Genomic DNA, 19,125 nt, shown 5'->3' on the forward strand with positions numbered 1-19,125 from the left:
AAAAATTGGCACTCTTTTCTCATTGGCTATTTCATTTGCTTTAAAATACTGCTCAATCTGTTCAATATACAAAATCTAGTTATCTGTTGTGCAATGGAACACATCTATTTTTCCAATGTAGCCAGCTATTTCTGCCTTTTTAATGACTATTATCGTTCGGTACTTACTGATTATGAATCCATGAATTCTTCTGTCTTCTATTTTTTTTAACTTGACCATCTTTCATTTTGTGAAGAAAAACTGCTAATCTGAACAAAAAATGTGTTGCATTTTTTTTACTCAAATATCTCACTGTGTGCTTCAAAAGGTAGGTAGTTGTGTTCATTTTAAAAATATTTCATTGCCTCTGTGATATTTTGTAACTCCAAACCATAAAAGTTATTTGAAGTAAAAACAAGGGAGTCCAGAATAACCTATCTAACTTTGAACAACACACACAAAATGCTGGTGGAACACAGCAGGGCAGTCAGCATCTATCTGGAGAAGCGCTGTCAACGTTTCGGGACGAAGGGTCTCGGCCCGAAACATCGACAGCGCTTCTCCCTATCGATGCTGCCTGGCCTGCTGTGTTCCACCAGCATTCTGTGTGTGTTGTTTAAATTTCCAGCATCTGCAGATTTCCTCGTGTTTGCTATCTAACTTTGAGTTTACTTTAAGTGAGGCACGCAGGTTTCACATGGTGGTGGGTTGATGTATGCCATTCATGTACTTCACACATATAACCATAATAAATTATTTAAACAATAAAGAATGCTTGATCAAACAATAAGCAACACACACAAAATGCTAAAGGAACTCAGCAGGCCAGGCGACATCTGCAGAAAAGATTAAACAAACGACATTTCAGACTGAGAACCTTCATCAGGACTGAACGGAAGTTAGATTTCCAGCATTTCCAGGTTTTCTCATGTTTGGAATATATTTATAATATTACTCAAAAACTACTGAAATATTAAATGCACAACACACACTAAATGTTGAAGGAACTCAGCAGGTCAGCAGTATCTATAGAGAGGCTGATGAAGGATCTCAACCTGAAAAGTTGACTCTGTTTCTTTCCACAGATGCTGTCTGACCTGCTCAGTTCTGCTTGCATTTTGTGCCTGTTAGTCTGGATCTCCAGCATTTGCAGAATCTCCTGTGTTTGTGAGAGACTGGAAGATTTGAGATTATTTTCTTTCAAGCAAGGAAGGTTAAAAAGAACCCTTGTTAAATGTCCAAAGTAGGAAAGTGATTTGACAGAATAGTTGGTAAAAACTGTTTCACTATTAGGTAAGCGACATTCACACATAGATTGCTAAAGAGGGAGATAGATAGGAAAATTTAAGCACTAATTGTTATGTGATGCTGTGCTTAATGGAAGCCTGTTTAATGGTAACTTTTAAATTATGTTGGGAAATGAAACATGTGCAAAACTCTGTAGAAAGACCAGGAGGAGGAAGAAGACCAGGCTTTCTTTTTTAGGAGGGATTAGCAGCCCAGGACTGAAGACACTGGTGAGCTGCTGTCAGTGGCCCATGTCCCAGTAGGGGTGATGGTCGTTAAAAAAAAGGTTAGAAACATCTCAAAAGGATACAATATCGTTCAGGAGGATCTGATGCCTTACCTGATTTGGGTGGTAGCTGATTGGTAGGCCTCCTACAAAGACAGGTCCTGTTAGCTGATTGACAAGGTGAGACCAGATATTGTAGGATGTGCTGCTCACTGTGGTGACCCCTGACACTGTGACCACAGCATTGCATGGAAGCAGATCTTGTCTGTACAAAAGGTTGTAACATAAAATGAAATATTTTCACACTTAAAGCACAATTGTCAAAATCAATTTCAAACTCAACCTTTGGCAATTTAAAACATACAAGAAAATATTTTTATTTTTGTGTTGATTTAATTCTAAAATATAATGAACATTTATTTCAGAATGCAATCTTGCAGCCAACATAGCTAGTTCAAAAGAAATTGCTTATAATTTAAACCTTCCTTCATTGATTCTGACCTATTCAGATCATATAAGCAATTGCAAGATTCTGCAAAACTGAATGGGTTTATAAAATCAACAAATAGCTCTTGCATTACAAATACATTCTCTGATTTCCTAAAATAGACTTAGAGTACATAACTCACATTATATTCTACATTTGAAATTAAGAAAGTCTAATTTCTGATGAGGAATTAGATAAATGATTAACTGAGATAAAAAATGTACAGAGCTATGGAGAAAGAGAGCAACTAATTGCTTTTGAGTTTCAAAAGACAGCGCAGACAGACTGTGCCAAATAGTTCTATAATTCTAAGCAATGGCATAATGTATGTTTAATGATAAATAGTGAGGCAATTGTACAATGACTTGGAGGCTGAAGGTTACATGGTTGACTTCCTGTACGAAGACTTGTGATTTCAGCCACTTTTACACAGGTAACAAATGGTCGCACCCGTTTTCTTAGAAGAGTGAGTAAACCAAGCATTTCACGTCATGCTGCTTTGTGACCTGATAACATTCAATGCATTGAGTGAAAATCCTTCTGCAGCTCCCAAGAGTTGGGAACAGACTAATCACCAGAGGCTGCAGAACACAGCAGGAACTAGCTTCAGTACTCGGCACCTGCTCCCATTTTTAGCAAACGGAGGAGTTGAAGCAGGTTACAACTGAAAGCTGTCACATTGTTCCCCTGAACTCCAAGTCCACTTTGCAAGATTTTCCACAGAAAATTTACTGCAGGGAACTCTTCAGGGTTCAAGATTCAAGGCTGTTTAATGTCATTTCCAATACACAAGTGTAAAGTGGAACAAAATAATTGTTACTCCGGATCCAATGTAGCATATAAAAAGCACACTAAGATAAAGAACACAGTAATAAAAGCACAAAAATGTAAATATATAAGATAGTTTATATACATAGAGTGATTGCATGTACATAAAGTGATGCTTGGAAGAGAAATGTCTGTGCATAAGATGGCTCTGACAGGAAATGATAAAATAGAAGTGGTGGGGAGTGAGTTGTTGATCAGCACTACTGCTTGGGGAAAGTCACTGCTTTTCAGTATCAGTTTTTTTTTCCTGAATCAGGACAGCAAGTAACAGAATTGAATGCTCAGTAATATCAAAAATCCAGTGACAGGGCAGCACTTCATAGCTTCTGTGAACAGATACTGTAAGTAATCAGATTAAAGAAATGTGTAAAAATAATAGGGTTGTTGTCATGGGGGGTTTCAATTTCTCTAATATAAATCAGGACCTTTGTACATGGGATTTAGAGGGGGCAGAATTTGTTAACTGTATCCAGGAGGGTTTCTGAAATCAATATGTGGATGGTCCAATTAGTGGAGGGGTGGCACCAGAGCTTCTGTTGGGTAATGAGCTATTCAGTGGGTGAGCAGTTAGAGAACAGCGACCACAACTCTTCGGCTTTCAGGATAGCGATAGATAAGGATAGGCATGGTCCTTGTGGGAGAGTTTTAAATTAAAGTACGACAAATTACAAGAGCATTAGGCAGGAACTAAGAAGTGTTAATTGGGAACACCTTTTCTCTGGCAAGTCCACATCAGACATGTGGAGGATGCTAAAAGGTCTATTGCACAGTGTACAGGAAAGGTATGTTTCTTTTAGAAGGAATGATGGGGATGGGAAAATAAGAGATCCTTGGATGATGAATTTATTCTAGAAGAAAAAGGAAAAGTATGTAAAGCTTCAGAATTTAGGATCAAAGAAAGCACAAGAGGAGTATAAAGAAGCCAGAAAAGAACTAAAGAAGAGAATTAGGAAATCCAGAAGGGGCCATGAAAAGTCCTGTGTAAATATGATTATTGTGAATCCCAAGGTATTCTATACATACATCAAGAGCAAGGGGATAACTAGGGAGTGGGTGGGAGCACACAAGGAGAAAGGGGGGAACATTTGCTTAAATGAAGAGAATGTGAGTGAGGTAATTAACAAGTACTTTGTTCTAGTATTTACCAAGGAAAAGGATATAAGGGACCAGGAGCTCAGTGCAGTGCAGTCTATAAATACATTACAGCAGTCAGAGGTTAAGGAGGAGGAAGTGATGGGCCTCCTAATGAGTATTAAGAAATATGTCCTCATGGTGTAATGGGATTTACCCCAGGTTATTAATGGAGGCAAGGGATGAGATTGCTGGGGCCTTGGTCAGTATCTTCATGTCCTCTCTAGGCACAGGCAAAGTTCTGAGGATGGGTGAGTGGCTAATGTTGTAACTCTAGTTAAGAAGGGAATCCTAGGAACTGTAGTTTGGTGAGACTCACATCAGTTGTATGGTAATTGCTGGAGATAATTCTTAGGGATAGGATATATGAGCATCTGGAAACTCATAGCCTTATTAGGGACAGCCAGTTTGGCTTTGTGTGGGGCAGGTTGTGTCTTACTAATTTGACAGAGTTTTTCAACAAGATGACGAGAGGGATTGATGAGGGTAGGGCAGTGGAGATAGACTAAATGGATTTTAGAAAGCCGCTTGACAAAGACACTCATGGGAAGCTAATCCAGAAGATTAATATGTATGGATCTGTGGTGAATTGGCTGTTTGTATTCAGAAGTGGCTTGCACAGAGAAGGTAATAGTTGAAAGGGCTTATTCATGCTGGTAGTCTGTAATTTGTGATGTTCTACAAGGAACAGTGCTGGGACCTCTGCTATTTATGATGTATATACATGACCTGGATGAAAATATAATGGATGATACGAACATTGTGTTAGCACCAGGACTGGTGGAGTTGTGGATAGTGTAGAAGATTGGAAAAACAGTACAGCACAATATAGTTCAAATTGCAGATATGGGCTGAGAAATGGTAAATGGAATTTAACCCTGATAAATGTGAGGTGCTGCACCTCAGTAGGGCAAATACAAGGAGACAGTACATTATTAAGAGCAAGATCCTTAACAATGTTGCTGAGCGTAGAGATCTTGGGATCCAAGTTCATAGCTCCTTGAAAGATCAATAAGCTGGTTAAGAAGGCTTATGTAATGCTTATTTTAATAGTCAAGGTACTGACTTCAAATGTCAGGAGGTTATGTTGCAACTTTATAAAATTGTGATTAGGCCACTTCTGGAGTATTGCATAATATTCTGTTAGGCCCACTATAAGAATGATGTTGAGGTTTTGGAGAGGGTGCAGATGATGTTTACCAGGATGCTGCCTGGTTTAGAGGGCATGTGCGATTACAAGAGGATGGATAAACTTGGTTTGTTTTCTTTGGAGCTATGGAAGCTGAGGGGAAATCTGACAGAGGTTTATAAGATTATGAGATGCATAGATAACACAGGGAGAATCTATTTCCCAGAATTGAAATGTCTAATACCAGAGGACATGCACTGAAAGTGAGAGGGGTAAGTAGGGTCAAAGGGGATCTGAGGGGTAGGTTTTTTACTCAGAGAGTGGTGGATGTCTGGAATGCACCGCCTGGTATGGTGGTAGAGGCAGATACATTTGAGGCATTTAAAGAGATGTTTAGACAGGCACATGGATGTAAGGAAGATGGATGGATATGGACAATGTGTAAGTAGGAGGGATTAGTGCGTGAGTGTTTTTGATTTGCTGTTTGGCTGGTTGGGCACAACATTGTGGGCCAAAGGTCCTGTACCTGTGGGATCTATGTAAATGCATTTCTATTCTCCCAGTGCATCTGGCAATAAAAGGAGTCTCACCTGATGAGAATATCGAAAGTCCTCCCATCATTGACTCTTGCTGAAGTGTTTACATTCTGTACTTCTGCTGAAGGACTGCATACAAACTGGAACTGTTAAAATAATACATTTTAACCTTATGGAATCAGCTTCATCAGAGAATGAAAGCTTGAAAGCAAAGATAGTTGTTAATCCTAAACAGAACATTTTACTTCAGTTAGTGATTTATCTGATATGCTGGGCTCAAAGTGCTCTTGAAGGTACCTTGGTGAAAGAGTTAGTCATGCAGTGAAAGAGTCACAGAGACGTACAGCTCTGAGGCAGTTCCTTTAGCTCACAAAGTTTGCACAACTATAAAACATGTATTTAGTGTCTATTCCATTTAACTTTGCACAACCTACAGACTTACTTTCAAGGACTCTGCAACTCAAGTTTTCAATATTATTTCTTTTTTTTATTTGCACAATGTATCTTCTTTTGCACATTGGCCGTTTCTCAGCTTTATGCATAATTTTTCTATAAATGCTCTTGTTCATCTTTATTTTTCTGTAAATGTCTGCAAAAAATAAATCTCAAGGTAGTATGTGGTGACATATATGTACCATATATGGTAAATGGTGTTATGATGTATGTACATAGATAATAAATTGACTTTAACATTCCCCACATCCCCATCTTCTCCTCCAGATTCTACTATTGCCAGTGTACAAGGGTCAATTTACAGTGGCTAATTAACCTACCAATCATAAACGACTTTGGAATGTGGTAGGATCCAGAGCAGCCGGGGGAAACCCAGGCAATGATAGGGAGAAAGTGAAGATACCACATAGATAGCAGTAGAAGGTCTGGATTGAACCCGGGTCTCTGGAGCTATCAGTTACCAGCTCTGCTAGCAGTGCCCTTGTGTCACACCAACATCAGTGATGAGAGCACAACTCAAGGACATTACAAGGTCAAGTGTAATTTGACAACTGCCTTGCCATTTTGAGTTCAGAGTTCAAAGTAAATTTATTGTCAAAGTACATAAATGTCACCACATATTGCTCTGAGATTCATTTTCTCGCAGGTTTTCACAGTAGAACAACTAAATACTATAGAATCAAAGAAAAACTACACACAAAGACTGAGAAGCTTTGTGTATAGCTTGTCAATGAGCAAAAAAAAAGATTTAAATACTACTACTACTACTACTACTACTAATAATAATAATAAAGTAAATAAATAATACTGAGAACTTGAGTTGTAGAGTCCTTGAAGGTGAGTCTTCAGATTGTAGAAGCCGTTCAGTGTTGAGGTAAGTGTTGCACACTCTGAATTAATGTCACATAGCTGAAGGAGGATCAGGTAGTTCTGAACTGGGGCGGGGTGGGGGGGTGATGAAACTGGACAGGTGGATAGACAGAGTATGCTCTTGTGGTGGTGGTAATATACCAGAACTAGGATTGCTGCAAGAAAGAACAAAGGTTGAACAAGAGCAAAGGTCCTGTAAATGTAGTAAGACCAGACCTGATGCACTGGGATCTGACTTAGAGAAAGTGGAAACAGCTACTGAAAGATAAATCACTGTCAGAGAAATGGGAGGCCTTCAAGAAGGAGATTCAGAAACGAGAGGATTTAATGGATAATGTGGAAACAGAGAAGGTTGGTTAGATCCCAAGAGATATTCTTTCTATTACTGACATAAAGAAAAGAAGCAATGCTGGCACTTCGGTTAAATAGGGAATTGTGTAAGATTTTGGAATGGAGGAATTAATAAAGAATTTAACATTTTGATAAAGGGAGTCCTATATCCAGAGTCAGATGAGTTTTAGCCCAGACTTTTAAAAGAAATAAAGAAAGAAATTGCTGAAACTTTGACCATCATATTTTAATCCTCCCTGGCTATAAGACCTTCAGACGTGAAAGCCATTTGGCCCATCAAGTCTGCTCCCCCATTCCACCATGGCTGATTTATTATCTGTCTAGCTAAAGAAATTCCTCCTCATATCTCTCCTAAAGGAGCATCCTTGCTATAGAGGTGATGATACAGAATTTAAGGATTGCTTATATTGGACTGTGGCTTAAAACTTGTTAAGATTGGCAGGCAGTTACTTTACCTTCAGCGGTCAGCAAATTATTCCAAGGGAATGTATAAAGCTTCATCTAAAAGACAGAGAATAACCATAGATTTACTACTAGGTTACTCTTGGCCAATTTATCTGACCTTGTTGAGGGGGTGACAAGAGTGGGGAGGGGCTGGCACTGGCAACAGTCATGGGGATCAATGAGATAAATACATTTGCTGTAGGGTGCATAGTTTTAATAGGACTTTGATCATGGTCCCACAGGGCAGATTGGACAAAGGCATAAAAGACCACATGGTTCAAAGAATGGTAGATTAGATTTCAAATTGACCCAGCAGCAGGAAACAAGGATAATGTTTGACAACTGCGTTTGGACCTGAGAGGTTGCTAGTAGTGGGATTAATACTTCTGTCCTTTGTTTCACTATAGTATATATTAACACTTTGATGCAAAGACTGGATGAGGAAGTTTGCAGATCAGACGAAAACTGGTTGATAGGGAGAAGGAAAACCTTAGATTCCAGGAAGGTATGAATGCTCTAAATAAGGGAAATGAAATTCAGTCCAGAAAAGGGTGAAGTAATGCACATAAAGTGTTATCAGGCAAAAGACTACAATGGCAATAAGTACGTGGAAGGATATTGCAGCAAGCTCACATCTTCTTGAACTCAGAGGTCAGATCGAAAGGGTTCTTTAAAAGGGCACCTGAAGGATCAGATGAGTCTATTGAGGAATATAGGGTAGCAAGAAAGGAGCTTAAGAAGGGTCTGAGAAGAGCAAGAAGGGGCCATGAGAAGGTCTTGGTGAGTAGGGTAAAGGAAAACCCCAAGGAATTCTTCAATTATGTGAAGAACAAAAGGATGACAGGAGTAAAGGTAGGACCAATTAGAGATAAAAGTGGGAAGATGTGCCTGGAGGCTGTGGAAGTGAGCGAGGTCCTCAATGAATATTTCTCTTCAGTATTCACCAATGAGAGGGAACTTGATGATGGTGAGGACAATGAGTGAGGTTGATGTTCTGGAGCATGTTGATATTAAGGGAGAGGAGGTGTTGGAGTTGTTAAAATACATTAGGACTGGTAAGTCCCCAGGGCCTGACAGAATATTCCCCAGGCTGCTCCACGAGGCGAGGGAAAAGATTGCTGAGCCTCTGGCTAGGATCTTTATGTCCTTGTTGTCCACAGGAATGGTACCGGAGGACTGGAGGGAGGCGAATGTTGTCCCTTTGTTCAAAAAAGGTAGTAGGGATTGTCCGGGTAATTATAGACCAGTGAGCCTTACATCTGTGGTGGGCAAGCTGTTGGAAAAGATTCTTAGAGATAGGATCTATAGGCATTTAGAGAATCATGGTCTGATCAGGGACAGTCAGCATGGCTTTGTGAAGGGCAGATCATGCCTAACAAGCCTGATAGAGTTCTTTGAGGAGGTGACCAGAAATATAGATGAGGGTAGTGCAGTGGATGTGATCTATATGGATTTTAGTAAGGCATTTGACAAGGTTCCACATGGTAGGCTTATTCAGAAAGCCAGAAGGCATGGGATCCAGGGAAGTTTGGCCAGGAGGATTCAGAATTGGCTTGCCTGCAGAAGGCAGAGGGTTGTGGTGAAGGGAGTACATTCAGATTGGAGGGTTGTGACTAGTGGTGTCCCTCAAGGATCTGTTCTGGGACCTCTACTTTTCATGATTTTTATTAACAACCTGGATGTGGGGATAGAAGGGTGGGTTGGCAAGTTTGCAGACGACACAAAGATTGGTGGTGTTGTAGATAGTGTAGAGGATTGTCAAAGATTGCAGTGTTACGTACCCTTGACACGTGACAGTAGTGTACTTGTCACGTGACGTGTGTTGAAGCTATACTGGACGAGGTAATGGTCTTGTGATGGTGGAGCGACATCATTTTCCCACCAGTAGAGGTTATGTGACAGGTTTTTTTTACAGGGTATAAAAGGAGGACCCCTCCCTGTGAGGAGGGGCAGTTCGTGGCTGGATTTGCCATGTTGACTCCATGCCACTGCGTGATTTATGATGCAGTTTACTTGAAAGATGGAGTTTTATTTAATGCCTAAACTTTAAAAGGTCATTGCCAGCAGTTTCTTTATAATACTGTTAGTTGAGAATCAGTGGAGAGTGAAGATCGGAGTTCGGGAGTTAAAAGATCGAGGAAAATCGATTTCGACGGTGAAACAGGTTCGACCTTGTTTGATCCTCATTCGGAAGGAATTCATTGACTGTCCCCGTGTTAATTCCTGTGAATAGCAGAAAGGATTTGGAACAGTTTTATAACGGAAAGGTCAGTGCCTTTAAGCCGTTTCATTCTTCCTAAATTCTTCGTGGGAAAAGTTCGATTTGGAACTGAAGCAAGACGACGTGAAAGAGAATTTAAATCATTTAAAAAGTCTCTCCCTTTACTGGACTGTAAGCATTTTGAACTTTTGCAATACTACTTTGAAGAACTGTTTTTGCAACATTGCTCTAAGAACTGTTTAAGCTGCCGCACAGCAGCTGATTTCCGGTTACGTTAGTGATTTGTTTACTTTGGGGGGGGGGTTTGTTCTCGGTGTTTAATAAACGTGTTATTTGTTATAAAAACCCCCGCCTCACTCATATATTTATTGTTGCTTGAATCCGTAACATAAATATGGGGACTCGTCCGGGATAAATCATTTGAGTTTAAAGGCTTGTTAAATTTTGAATCGGTGTTTTGGAAAAGGGAATACTCGATTCTTTTGTTTGATTGGCTTGTGAGTGGTATTCAGCAACAATGAATATTGATGAGTTTCTGGCTTTGCCAGACGCGGAGTTGTCAGACGCGAAAGACGTCTTTGCCAGACGCGAAAGCGAAAAAAATTGAGGTGTCTGAGATAGCTAGTAGTTTGCAACTTAAAGGTATTTTGAAGACTACATCAAAGGCTCTAATACAGAGAAAAATCACGTCACACTATGTGGATTCGGGTGATTTTGATGAATCGATTTTAGAGTCATTTCCAATAAGTAATATGGAGATGCAGTTGCAAATCGAACAAATGAAGTTGGATTAAAGTAAAGCAGAATTGGAGCATTGTAGGTTAGAAGCTGATCAGAAAAAAAGGGAAATTGAAAAAGCGATGATGGAATTAAGGTCTGGGAATCAGTCTTCTGTTTCTAGAAAACCGTTTGTTGCTAATCAAGAAATTAAATTGGTCCCTCCATTTAGTGAAACAGAAATGGAAAGATATTTCCAACATTTTGAAATGATTGCTCAGATTTCAGAGTGGCCGAAAGATAAATGGTCAGTGTTGTTACAGAGTGTAATTAAAGGTAAAGCACAACAAGTTTATACAGCTTTAACTGCTGCACAAGCACTTGATTATGATATTGTGAAAAAGCATATTTTAAAAGCATATGAATTGGTCCCAGAAGCGTATAGAGAAAGATTCAGAAGTTTGAAGAAGTCTGTGGAAAAAACTTATGTGGAATTTGCCTTTGATAAAGCTTTGTGTTTTGAGAGATGGGTTTCTTCTAAAAATGTAAATAGGGCTATGATACATTGAAAGAGCTGATTTTAATGGAATTTAAAAGAAGCATCCCTATTGAAGTAAGGACCTACTTAAATGAGAGGGATACTGATAAATTGCAGGACTCTGCTAGATTAGCTGATGAGTATGTTTTAATCCATAAGAATAAATTTCCTCAGGGCAGAATTTTTAAGAGGAAAAATAACATGGAGACTCAAGGTAAATCAGAAATTAAATCAGAAGTTAATGGGAAAGGTAAGGAGGAAGGAAACTTATGAAGGAAAGACAGTTTGGTCTCATTTGTAACTATTGTAAGAAACCTGCCCATGTAATAGCTAACTGTTTTAGATTGAAAAAGAAAGAGAAGGAAGCAGTTCCAGATGCTTGTGTGCAACATACTGAAGCACCTGTATAATTACAGGGTTCGATAAACACAAATGAGGTTTTGTTAGAGTCTGACCAATTTAAAAAGGGGTATGATCATTTTATAACTGAAGGGTTTGTATCCTTGAAAGAAGGATCTACTCTGGTGCCAATAAAAATCCTTAGGGATACTGGAGGTTCTCAATCACTGATGTTAGACAGTGTATTGAAGTTTAATGAAGAGTCTGATACTGGTGAGGTAAATTATGTAAGAGGTGTAGGGAGTGATTTTATGCCTGTGCATTTACATAAAGTAAATTTAAAGTCAGGGTTAGTTACAGGATTTGTTAAAGTAGGATTACAGCCTAGCTTACCTGTGAAGGATATTTCTTTATTGTTAGGTAATGACTTGGCAGGTGGACAAGTTTTTCCTGAAGTGCATTTGACAATGGAGTCAGAGGAACCAGAGATTAATTCTAACACAGATTCTTCATGTGTTGTGACTAGTGCTATGGCTAAATAGATTGATGCGCAGAATGAGGTTGTTACTTATGACTGTTCAACTCAGGATTTGAGTTTTGAGGATGTGTCAGAGACTTTCTTACCTTCGTTGTTTGAACAAGATACTTGGAGTAAGTCTGACTAAGAAGATTTATCTCTGTCTCAGAAGGAGATGATAGCAGAGCAGAATAGAGACCCTGAGATTATAAAATTAAGAGAACAAGCTCTACTAGATAGTGAAGTTGAGAAGGTGCCAGTAGGATATTACTGGGAAAAAGGAGTGTTGATGAGGAAGTGGAGACCACCTACAATTCCTGCAAGTCAGGAATGGAATATTGTTTATCAGGTAGTTGTCCCTAAAGTTTATCGAAATGAGATTTTGACTTTAGCTCATAGTGTGCCTTTAGGTGGACATCAAGGGGTAAGGAAAACTGTGGATAAGATTTTAAAATATTTTTTCTGGCCTGGTCTAAGAAAAGATGTGGCGATGTTTTGTAAAATGAGCCATACTTGTCAAATTGTGGGTAAACCAAATCAAGTTACACCAGTGGCTCCATTACAACCTATTCCAGCATTTGGTGAACTGTTTTCTAAAGTTATTATAGATTGTGTTGGTCCATTACCAAAGACAAAAACTGGTTATCAGTACTTGTTGACTATCATGTGTACTTAGTCTAGATTTCCAGAGGCAGTACCACTTAGGAATATAACAGCTAAAACTGTAACAAAGGCTCTTATAAAATTCTTTACTTTATTTTGGATCACCTAAGGAAATACAAACTGATCAAGGCAGTAATTTTATGTCTGGATTGTTTCAACAGATAGTTTATAAATTGGGAGCTAAGCAAATCACTTCGTCTGCATACCATCCAGAGTCGCAAGGTGCCTTGGAGAGGTTTCATTCTACCCTCAAGAATATGATTAGGACATATTGTGTGGAAAATGAAAGTGATTGGGATGAGGGTATAAACTTACTTTTATTTGCAGTAAGGGAATCGGTACAAGAATCTTTAGGTTTCAGTCCATTTGAATTTGTATTTGGGCATAGAGTTAGAGGACCTTTAGCTTTATTAAAAGAACAGTGGGTTGGTAAGGAAATACACACTAATTTGTTGGACTAGGTTTTGAAATTTAAGGACAGGTTACATAAAGCTTGCAGCTTAGCCAAGGAAAATTTAAAATTGGCTCAGGTGAAAATGAAAACTTGGTATGATAAAGAAGCTAGGATGAGGATGTTTAAGCCTGGAGATAAAGAGTTGGTTCTTTTCCCAGTGCAAACGAATCCTTTACAAGCTAGATTTCATGGTCCTTATGAAATTGTGTCTAAAATCAATGATGTGGATTACATGATAAAAACTCCAGATTGTCGAAGGTCAACACAACTTTGCCATATAAATATGATAAAACCACATTTTGAGAAACAATCTGATACTGTGACTGTTGTGGTTAGTGAGAATGAGTTTGGTTTAACTAGGAACATGATGGATGATTCATCTGAATGTCATTCTAAACCCAACATAGTTTCTGTTAGGTTACCAAATTCAACCATTCTGGAAAATATTGATGAGAAATTAGCACATTTACAGCTAGAGCAGAAACAACAGATGAAGAAATTAATTTTTAAATATAAAGATTTGTTTCCAGATGTTCCGAGAAGGACTACTATAGCTTCACATGATGTAGATGTTGGAGATGCCAAACCTAGTAAACAACACCCATATAGGATGAACATAGAAAAATGTGAACTTGCTGAGAAAGAAATTAAATATATGTTAGAGAATAATATTACTAGACATGCTAACTCGAATTGGAGTTCACCCTGTGTAATGGTGCCAAAACCAAATGGTAGTATTCGGTTTTGTACAGACTATAGGAAGGTGAATGCTGTAACGAAAACAGATGCATATCCAATTCCTAGAGTAGAAGATTGTGTGGATAAAGATGGAAAAGCAAAGTTCTTTACAAAGTTTGATTTATTGAAAGGGTATTGGTGTGTTCCATTAACGGACAGAGGTAGAGAGATTTCTGCATTTGTAACTCCATCCGGGTTATATGGGTATAATGTTCTTCCATTTGGGATGAAGAATGCCCCAGGTACTTTCCAGAGGATGATTAACTCTGTGATTCAGGGATTGAAAGATACTGATGCTTATATTGATGATTTAGTGACAGGAAATGATACTTGGGAAGCACACATTATTGCAGTGGAGAAATTGTTTGAAAGGCTTTCAAAAGCTAACTTAACTATTAATTTAGCTAAGAGTGAATTTGGACATGCCACTGTGACTTACCTTGGTTCTGTTGTGGGTCAAGGTAAGGTAGCTCCTGTTCAGGCAAAAGTTTGGACAATTTTAGAGATTCCCACTCCAACGGCGAAAAAACTCTCAGAAGACTCTTCGGAATGGTAGGATATTATCAAAAATTTTGTAAGAATTTTGCTAATGTTGCCCTTCCATTAACTAACCTTTTGCAGAAGAATGTGAAGTTTGTGTGGACAGTGCCTTGTCAAGAAGCATTTGAAGAATTGAAAACAATGATATGTCAACAACCTGTGCTCAAGGCACCTGACTTTGAAAAACCTTTTTCATTAGCTGTAGATGCTAGTGATGAGGCTGCAGGAGCAGTATTAATGCAAAGGAATGAGAGTGATGAGGTTGATCATCCAGTAGCCTACTTTTCAGAGAAATTTAATAAGCATCAAAGAAACTATTCGACAATAGAGAAGGAATTGTATCTTTTGTTTTAGCTTTAGAATATTTTGAGGTATATGTTGGTACAACTCAAAAACCACTTATTGTTTACTCTGATCATAATCCGTTAGTGTTTCTGAGTAAGATGAAAAACAAAAACAGAAGATTATTAAATTGGAGTTTGATGTTACAAGAGTACAATATTGTGATAACTCATATTAAAGGTAAAGATAATGTGGTTGCTGATTGTCTATCTCGATGTTGAATGTACAATGTAATTTTTTTATGGAGTGGTTTTTTTTACAATTGTAACACTCCCACTGAATTGTGAACTGTAAGATGTTATATGATGATACTGTATTGTATATTGTGTATGTTATAAAATTTATACATTTGTTTTTCTTGTAAATAATTGTTAAAATTTTTGTTCTTGACAGAATTTTTTTTTTGGAGGGAGGTGTTATGTACCCGTGACACTTGACAGTGGTGTACTTGTCACGTGACAGGTGTTGAAGCTATACTGGACTTGAGGTAATGGTCTTGTGATGGTGGAGTGACGTCATTTTCCCGCCAGTAGAGTTCATGTGACAGGGTTTATTTACAGGGTATAAGAGGAGGACCCCTCCCTGTGAGGAGGGGCAGTTCGTGGCTGGATTTGCCATGTTGACTCCATGCCACTGCGTGATTTAATGTTATGACACAGTTTAGTTGAAAGATGGAGCTTTATTTAATGCCTAAACTTTAAAAGGTCATTGCCAGCAGTTTCTTTATAATACTGTTAGTTGAGAATCAGTGGAGAGTGAAGATCGGAGTTCGGGAGTTAAAAGATCGAGGAAAATCGATTTCGACGGTGAAACAGGTTCGACCTTGTTTGATTCTCATTCGGAAGGAATTCGTTGACTGTCACCCGTGTTAATCCCTGTGAATTCCAGAAAGGATTGGGAACAGTTTTGTAAAGGAAAGGTCAGTGTCTTTAAGCCATTTCATTCTTCCTAAATTCTTCGTGGGAAAAGTTCGATTTGGAACTGAAGCAAGATGATGTGAAAGAGAATTTAAATCGTTTAAAAAGTCTCTCCCTTTACTGGACTGTAAGCATTTTGAACTTATGCAATACTACTTTGAAGAACTGTTTTTGCAACATCGCTTTAAGAACTGTTTAAGCTGCCACACAGCAGCTGATTTCCGGTTACGTTAGTGATTTGTTTACTTTTGGGGGGGGGTTTGTTCTCGGTGTTTAATAAACATGATATTTGTTATAAAAACTCCTGCCTCACTCATATATTTATTGTTGCTTGAATCCATAACAGCAGAGAGACATTGATAGGATGCAGAAGTGGGCTGAGCAGTGGCAGATGGAATTCAACCCAGAGAAGTGTGGGGTGGTACACTGGAAGGACAAGCTCCAAGGGAGAGTACAAAGTAAATGGCAGGATACTTGGTAGTGTGGAGGAGCAGAGGGATCTGGGGGTATATGTCCATGGATCCCTGAAAGTTGCCTCACAGGGTAAGGGTAGTTAAGAAAGCTTATGGGGTGTTAGCTTTCATAAGTCGAGGGATAGAGTTTAAGAGATGCGAAGTAATGATGCAGCTCTATAAAACTGATATAAGACACTTGGAGCACAGTGCCTAGTTCTGGTCACCTCACTATAGGAAGGATGTGGAAGCATTGGAAAGGGTATAGAGGAGATTTACCAGGATGCTGCCTGGTTTAGAGAGTATGGATTATGATCAGAGATTAAGGGAACTAGGGCTTTACTCTTTGACGAGAAGGAGGATGAGAGGAGACATGATAGAGGTGTACAAGATATTAAGAGGAATAGACAGAGTGGACAGCCAGCGCCTCTTCCCCAGGGCACCACTGCTCAGTACAAGAGGACATGGCTTTAAGTTAAGGTGAGGGAAGGTCAAGGGGGATATTAGAAGAAGGTTTTTCACTGAGAGTGGTTGGTGCGTGGAATGCACTGCCTGAGTCAGTTGTGGAGGCAGACACACTAGTGAAGTTTAAGAGACTACTAGACAAGTATATGGAGGAATTTAAGGTGGGGGGGGGGTTATATGGGAATCAGGGTTTGAGGGTCAGCACAACATTGTGGGCTGAAGGGCCTGTAATGTGCTGTACTATTCTATGTTCTATGAAATGCTTTCCTTAATTGTAAATAAGGTATAGAATATAAGATCATGGAGATTGTGTAGACTCTATCTAGACAGCAACTTGACCACAGTCTAAAATTGTGGTCACTACATTACAGGAGAGATATGAGTGCTCTGGAAAGGACTAAAGGAACATAAATGAGCACATTGCCAGGGTTGGAAAAATAGTTGCCATGAGGTAACTTTTTCTGGTGTTGTTTACTTCAGTGGAGGCTGAAGGGAAATTTAATGAGATGAATAAAATTCAAGGGTACTGGGCAGAGTTAATAGCAAAGATTTGCTTTTGAGCTGAGAACAAAATTAAGGGGAATATATTAGAAGTAACTGGTAAAGTGATAATGTAAGTATGAGGAAAGTTTTCACACAAATAGCACTGCCTGCAAGGATAGTGGAAGCCGTAACAACACTTGCACGCATACTTGAAGTGCCCTGATCGACAAGGCTCCACATGCAGCATTAGAAGAGTGTGCTAGACAATCAGTGCGTCATGGAGAGATTCAACATGGGAACAGGATCATATGACCACCTAGTCCACATTGACCATTCACACTAGTCTAACACAAATCCCATTTTATTCTCCTCAAACCCACCCTCCAAATAACCGCTTCTCCAGCCCTCTCTCAAATTCTGCCACTCGCTGTGAGTAATTAACTTGTCAGTCCAAATATCTTTAGCATATGAGAGACAGCAAGAGTGCCCAGAGGAAGATGATACAGTTCCAGGGAGAACTGAGAAACTCCTTGTAGATAGATCTGGTTGTCAGGACGGGACATGGATCATTAGAGTTGTGAAGCAGCAATGCTCAGGGCTGAGGCACTGTGCTGGCCAATAGGGCTTTCTTATTTGCATAGATGCAATGGGTTGAGTTGCCTCCATTCTGGGCATATATTTTCTTTGATTCTAAGAGTTAGTAGGCTGAATCCCCTTTATCCCCAACCATGCAATATTTAAAAGGGAAATTGGCTCTCTTTCACTTATTAGACAGCTCCAAAGGGTCAAGGAAACCTTGGATCCACTCCTGTTCATTGGGATCAGAGGAAGATGAAGACTCCTGTATGAGATCTGCAGACTTTGCCACTGATGAGGCAGGTTTTGCGTGATGTGGATGGGTGGATGGCTTGTGATGCAGTCTGCTTCTTTTCTTGTGCATTCTGCCAACTCCAACTGTAGAAACTTGTGCAACTCAATGCTCTCCAGATGCATCTCCAATCAGAGCAGTTACAGAGCACAGAATCTTGCATATTTTTATCATACTCTTCTCCATGTCCACTCTATCTAGGCCTTTCAGTATTCCATAGGTTTCAATGGGTTCCCACCCCTCCATCCTTCTACTAACTCCAGTGAGTACAGGCCTGGAACAACATACAGGCCCAGGACCAAGTATAGTAATAATAAACATTTCCTTTTGTGGGACCCAGTTGTTATAAGTGGGTTTAGATTGTTAGAGGTCTCTTGGCTTTGGGATTCTTAATGTGAGACCTAATTTCTCATTTGCTTCAGAGGATGAGTCAAGGGTGACTTGTATATTTCAACTGCGAAATAGCATCACAGATAAACAACCAGGTGAAGAAAGCATTTAGTATAATGTCATTCATCAGTCAGGGGATGGAACACAATGTTGAGTGCAGGAGGTGGAACACAATGTTTTACTTGTACAAGGTTTTAATGAGGCCATACTTGGAGTACTGCGTACAGTTTCAGTAATTCTGTTATCAGAAAGATACGGTTAAACTGGAAAAAATGTTACGAGGATGTTGCAAGGACTAGAGGACCTGAGGACTAGAAGAAGGGGTTGGCCAAACTTGAATTTTACTCCTTGGAGCATGGAAGAATGAGACCATAAGACACGGAGCAGACTTAGCCCATTTGGCCTGTCAAGTCTGCTCTGCCATTCCATCAGGGCCGATTTATTATCCCTCTCAACCTCAATCACCTCTCTTCTCCCCGTAACTTTTGATACCCTGATTAATCAAGAACATATCAACTTCTGCCTTAAATATACCCAATGATTCAGGCTGCAATCTATTTGGTAATGAATTCCACAGATTCTCCATCCTCTGGCTAAAAACATTTTTCCAAATCTCTGTTCTAAATGGATGTCTTTCTATTCTGAGGCTGTTGTCTCTGGTCCATGACTGCTCTCTCTACCTGAAACATCCCCTTCACATCCACTCTGTATAGGGTGTTCAATATTCAATAGGTTTCAATGTGGTACTCTTATTCTTCTA

The 19,125-nt window shown here is 39.3% G+C and overlaps 1 protein-coding gene across 1 annotated transcript in view; it reads right to left on the reverse strand.

Moving 5' to 3' along the window:
- LOC132401336 (protein eyes shut homolog) overlaps positions 1-19,125 on the reverse strand; it is a 1,222,700-nt gene that overhangs the window by 173,968 nt on the left and 1,029,607 nt on the right. The window contains exons 28-29 of the mRNA XM_059983465.1: positions 5,658-5,749; positions 1,607-1,757 (exon numbers count right to left, since the gene is read on the reverse strand). Of these exons, the coding sequence (XP_059839448.1) occupies positions 1,607-1,757; positions 5,658-5,749 (243 nt within the window). The remainder of the gene's footprint in view (positions 1-1,606; positions 1,758-5,657; positions 5,750-19,125) is intronic.

This window comes from Hypanus sabinus, chromosome 10 (assembly GCF_030144855.1).
Source record: "Hypanus sabinus isolate sHypSab1 chromosome 10, sHypSab1.hap1, whole genome shotgun sequence".
In the NCBI taxonomy this organism is placed as follows: Eukaryota; Metazoa; Chordata; class Chondrichthyes; order Myliobatiformes; family Dasyatidae; genus Hypanus; species Hypanus sabinus.